The sequence below is a fragment of the Rhinichthys klamathensis genome, unplaced genomic scaffold, assembly GCF_029890125.1.
Source record: "Rhinichthys klamathensis goyatoka isolate OS25496 unplaced genomic scaffold, OSU_Roscu_1.1 h1tg000079l_1, whole genome shotgun sequence".
NCBI classification, from domain to species: Eukaryota; Metazoa; Chordata; class Actinopteri; order Cypriniformes; family Leuciscidae; genus Rhinichthys; species Rhinichthys klamathensis.
The window spans coordinates 1758549-1764481 of NW_026606621.1; the positions used below are offsets into that span (position 1 = coordinate 1758549).

General features: G+C 40.9%; 1 protein-coding gene across 2 annotated transcripts; it reads left to right on the plus strand.

The window, feature by feature from the left end:
- The first annotated feature begins 204 nt into the window (after positions 1-204).
- slitrk4 (SLIT and NTRK-like family, member 4) lies at positions 205-5639 on the plus strand. Of its 2 annotated transcripts, XM_056251216.1 has the most exons (3): positions 206-957; positions 1481-3819; positions 4348-5639. In XM_056251216.1, the coding sequence occupies exons 2-3, from the start codon at positions 1516-1518 to the stop codon at positions 4354-4356; spliced, it is 2313 nt and encodes a 770-aa protein (XP_056107191.1). In that variant the 5' UTR covers positions 206-957; positions 1481-1515; the 3' UTR covers positions 4357-5639. The 2 variants fall into 2 exon arrangements, with proteins under 2 accessions (XP_056107190.1, XP_056107191.1); XM_056251215.1 differs by having other exon boundaries at positions 205-957; positions 1481-5639.
- Positions 5640-5933: the final 294 nt, after the last annotated feature.

The window sequence follows — 5933 nt, forward strand, 5'->3', positions numbered from 1 at the left end:
TTTCAGAGATCCCTCAACGAAAGACACTATTAGAGCGCTTTATAATGTTCACTAGTGAGTGTTTAAGGGGTGTCTGAAGTAAAATTTTGTTCCTTAATTTTTTCGCCCTGTTAACCCCCCTCGACTCGCGCGCGTGCCTCTCTCTCTCTCTCTCTCTCTCTCTCTCTCTCTCTCTCTCTCTCTCTCTCTCTCTCTCTCTCTCTGCATCTCTGCATTTTCTCTCCTCCCGCTTCACCGTGTGGGAAGCTCAATGCAGCAACAAAACCAACATACTTAGAAGAAGACGAGGTGGAATAGTTGGTTTATAAGGCTGTTCTCGTTATTAGGACGAGGACTGCACCAACAATACTTATTTTGATAATGTGGTGTAGGATGGCATCTCTTTTCGAGCGCATTTTACTCAGCTGAATTATTAATTTCCTCGTCGGTCTGACATCAGAGCACGTAGTTTCTTTTTTCCTCTTATCTCGCAACTTGCATAATCCCAAGAAACGGCAGGAATCAACTGGACTCGATTTCCGATTTTTGGTAATCGGGTTGAGCCGCGACGCGCGATGGATTTTTGCGATTAATTTATTAAGATTTATATCAGTTATTTCCCCCGAACTGTTGAGTGAACTGTCCGTTCAAATTGCGTCTAAACTGATGTTCAATTCTTTCAACGGAAGAATGCTGGACTTCTTTTGCATCCAAATTCACCACTTGCTGTTTCACCATTTTCACTTCGGTTTTGAAACGAATTCATTCTTCAGCGCAAATACGCAGCGCTGTGTTTGACATGCCTCAAAAGAGCTCAGTAACCTTGGGATTTTATGACACAATATATGTTTTGTACAAGTGGAGCCTGGCTAGAGAGGCTGAGACTGTAATCTGAACCTGGCTGAATGGGAATTGTCCCTCTCTTGGCGCTCCCAATGTCCGGTGTTATCTGAAAAGGAGGAGATATTAACATTGCCGGTGAGTGTTGATTTTTTTTTTTTTTTTTTACATATTCAGTTATTTGTTGGCAAAGCTTGGCAATTCAAAGGGTATGATCTCTTTGTACTGTATTTAAATTACGGTTTTGTGAAGGTGATAAAACCGTCTTCTGTATGCGATGGACAGATACTTTTTTTCCCTCCTCGATTCACTGAAACAAGAAATACGCTGATGCATACATTTATTGCGGTGCAAGTCACACCACAGTGTATTTAAATTATATATATATATATATATATATATATATATATATATATATATATATATATATATATATATATATATATATATTGTGCTGCTATTAAATAAAGATGGATTTATTTTCAGTGTAGGCTCAGATATTATATTAGGATTCAAAAGGCACATAACAGGTTTTTCCAAGTTCTTTGTGTGCGCAGTGGGCATTTTAAACACCCCTGCTGTAAGATCTTGGCATTAGCTGTGTGAGTCAATAGAAAAAAGGCATTTGTGTTGATTGTTTGTTTGTTTTCCCCCCTCTAAGGTAAATGGTTTACTGGGGGAATTGTAAAAGGCAAAATGCTGCTGCTTGTTCTGTTGGCCTTTTCCATATCGGGTTCATTTTGTGACTTGGATTCGGACCTCAGAGCTGAGACCTGCAGCGCTTGCTCCTGCATGTCCATCGAGAACGTCCTCTATGTGAACTGTGAGAAAATAACTGTGTACAGACCTACACAGCTGCAGCCGCCAGTGTCCAGCCTCTACCATTTGAATTTTCAGAACAACCTTTTGTACATCCTTTACCCCAACTCGTTTGTGAATTTCACACATGCAGTCTCACTCCACCTGGGGAACAACAAACTCCAGAACATTGAGGGAGGGGCCTTTGTGGGGCTTAGTGCATTGAAACAGTTGCACTTAAATAACAATGAGTTAAAAGAGCTCCGCGCCGACACTTTCAGAGGGATCGAGAACTTGGAATACCTCCAGGCTGACTACAATTTAATCAAGTTCATTGAGAAAGGAGCCTTCAACAAATTACATAAACTGAAGGTCCTCATTTTAAATGACAATCTGATTCAAAGCCTACCTGAGAACATTTTCCGATTCGCCTCCCTTACTCACTTGGACATAAGAGGGAATAGGATACAGAAGCTTCCTTATCTTGGAGTCCTGGAGCACATTGGACGGATAGTGGAATTGCAGTTAGATGACAACCCATGGAATTGCACTTGTGATTTGTTACCTTTGAAAGCCTGGTTGGAGAATATGCCCTATAACATTTTCATTGGGGAGGCTATCTGTGAGACCCCTAGTGACCTGTATGGCCGCCTCTTGAAGGAGACTAATAAGCAGGAGCTGTGCCCCATGGGGACAGGCAGTGACTTTGATGTACGGATGCCCCCCTCCCAGCCCGAGGGAGGCCTAACCATCTCTAATGTGGCACCTTCAACCATAGCACCTTTAGTGACCAAATCACCCAAAACCACCAATCCCTCTAAAATATACGGCAATGGGATTGTTGCTGGTATCCCAGCTGGTAAAAATGGCCAAATTGTGTCCTATCAAACTCGAATCCCTCCCCTCTCCTGCCCCCAGCCCTGCACATGCAAAGCTCACCCTTCTGACTTTGGCATTAGTGTCAGCTGTCAAGAAAGAAACATCCAGAGTCTAGCAGATCTTATACCTAAACCGCCAAATGCTAAGAAATTGCACCTCAGTGGTAATTACATACGAGATATCAGTCCCACTGACTTCCAAGGGTTTGAGGGTTTAGATTTGCTACATTTGGGCAGCAATCAAATATCAACCGTCCAGAAAGGTGTGTTTGCAAATCTGACCAACCTCCGTAGGTTATACCTTAATGGAAATCAGCTGGAGCAGCTGCACCCTGAAATGTTTCTTGGGCTTAGTAACCTCCAATATCTCTATTTGGAGTACAATGCCATAAAGGAGGTGTTAGCAGGGACATTTGACTCCATGCCAAATTTGCAGCTCTTGTACCTGAATAACAATGTGCTCAGAAGCCTGCCTGCATACATCTTTGCAGGCGTTTCTCTTGCCAGACTGAATCTAAAGAACAACCACTTCATGACTCTGCCTGTGAGTGGCGTCCTAGACCAGCTCAAATCTCTCACTCAGATAGACCTGGATGGAAACCCTTGGGAATGCTCCTGCGATTTAGTAGCTTTGAAACTGTGGCTCGAAAAACTGAACGAAGGGGTCGCTGCCAAAGGGGTCAAGTGTGCGTCTCCAGTGCAGTTCTCCAACATTGAGCTGAAAGAGCTGAAAAATGAGATAATATGCCCGAAGCTCATAGCCAGGCCTCCTTTCATCCTGACTAGCGCTACCCCTATTCTCACATCGCTGTCACCTGCCGGAGTTGGCAAGGCACCCCCCAGTGGTCCTGTACCCTTGTCTATTATGATCTTGAGCATACTGGTAGTTCTGATCCTCACTGTCTTTGTGGCCTTCTGCCTGCTGGTCGTTGTGTTGAGACGGAACAAAAAGCCAGCGGGGAGACAGGAGGGGCTCAGCAACCAGGAGTGCGGCTCCATGCCTCTCCATATCAGGAGACACAATCACAAATCGAACAAGAAGGACGACCTGGGTGGAGAGACATTTATCCCGCAGACCATCGAGCACATGAGCAAAGCTCACACGTGTGGAATTAGAGACTCAGATTCTGGCTACAAATTTATAGACTCAGAGAGACAAAAAATGATGTTACGCAACAGTGCAGACATAGACAAGGACTCTCTACCCCTGGACCCCAGAAAGAGATTAAGCACCATTGACGAGCTGGACGAGTTCTTACCGGGACGAGACAGCATGTTCCTCCACAACTACTTGGAGAGCAAAAAGGATTTCAACAGTATAGGGGTGAGTGGCTTTGAGATCCGTTACCCCGAGAAACTACATGACAAAAAAATGAAAAAATCATTGATAGGGGGCAACCACAGTAAGATAGTGATTGAGCAGCGTAAAAGTGATTATTATGATCTAAAGGCAAAAATGGGGACCCCAGACTACCTTCAAGTACTAGAGGAACAGACAGCCCTCAGTAAATTCTAGAACATCATCTTCATCTGCCCCGTAATGACAAAAGTGCCTTAAGACAAATCCTAATGACCAATGGAATACAGGACACGTTTCATTACACAAAACGTAACTCCCTTAGAATCGTTGGCTGTCAAAATTACATACCTTTTTTTTTTTTGTATGTTGTGATGCCATTAAGAATTAAGAATCACATCAGTCAGTATCTTTTACAAACAGTCATAGTTTGCTGCTATTGATATGGTTTCCATCAAATTCCACTGAACTTTGTTTTTTACCAAATGATTGGGTCATGAAACAGTGTTGAGTGTACTTCATATTGACCCCCTCTTCATTGTGTTTGGTTGGAAGTATTTTTAGGCATCTTGGGATGACAAAATCAAATGGAGTGGAAGAATGGGATGTTGGCACATGCTTGAAAGTGGTGGAATACCCCAGACTCCCCTCTCTTGGATTATATTTTGCCACTTTTGGGGGACTTGAAACTCTTGGATTTGATTATATCTGAAGATACTGGCAGCCAACATCCGTACATTTTGGATTATTCCAATAACCTGTAAAGAGCCATTTAATATTGTTCTACTGAAATGTGATTCTTTTTGAAGTGTTTGGCTATGGCACATGACAGGACATTCATGAACTCAAGAGAAACTAAACAGCTGCTTGCCATGTAAGCGTATCTGGATTTATTTTGTAAGTCAACATTATTTGTATTTGTGGGGCAGTTGTGTAAATTACAACAGTCGACAAGTAAATTCAACAAGCTCATCAAGAAAAACATTCAAGAAAAATATGGAAAATCAAAAAAAAAAAAAAAAAACATTGATGACCACTGTCACCTGTCAATTCGTAGTTTAACTTCATATTTAATTTATTTTTCTATGCAGAATTATTTAAAGACTATTGGTACTATTTAACAATTTCAAGGGACATTTTGAATGCTATAAGTGATACAGACTCTTAGTTGGAGCTCTGAATCTAAAATTCTGTTCTGATCTGAGTTACATTCTGAATTCTGCTGGTGGCTGACCGACAGATGTGTACAGATGACGGTGAAGTCATTTTCACTGTCACGTTTGCACGAGGTGAGCCCTCCTAGCGTATCACGTCTAACAGTTTGCTTATTCTTATATCCCAGAGCAACTTGTAAAAGGTTTCTTATTAACAATATGCAACCAAATAAGTGTGCATTAACGTGATATGATTCTGGATAGTACAAACGGCATTGTGCGAATGAAGTACTAATTCACTGTAATTTATTGGATTTGTTGAGAGGATTGTGTTTTATCGACACGACTGTGAGACCTAACTCGCCTTATGAAAAGGCAACAGAAATGGTCAGAATCATATCACTTTTCATGTGCAATATTATTATGCTCAATCATATTAGCTTGAAATCTTTATTTTGTTTGTCAGTTCAAATGAATATTACAGAGAGAGAGAGCTTAATTTTTTTAAAGAAAAGGCTTAATTTCATTCAGTCTTTATTTAAAATATTAAGTTAATGATTGTTTAAAATAGAATGTACCATGAGAGATAAAATAAATACAATTTTATATGAGTCATGCGAAATCTGTATATTGGTTATTAATTTCATTGTGCAATCCTGTTGAGGTCAAGGTATTAAAATCGATCTAATTTGCTCTGTCTTTTCTTTCTTTCTGCCTTTCTTTTTTTTCTGTCTACAGAAAGTGTTATCATGTTTTGTTGATCGTTAAACTTGCTTCTCAAATAAAAGGCCCTGAATGCTCTTACAGAAAATTTGGTAAATGAAGTGTCTTGTAGATTTTTAATCTACTAAAGCAGTTAAAAACACTCTCCCGCTCTCTGGTTCAGGTTTCCAAAGGTCTTACCTTCTCTGGTTTAAAATGGGGATTCATCTAAGATGCCGAGGGTCACTTGACTCGAACCGGCAACAGATAAGAGAACCATAACAG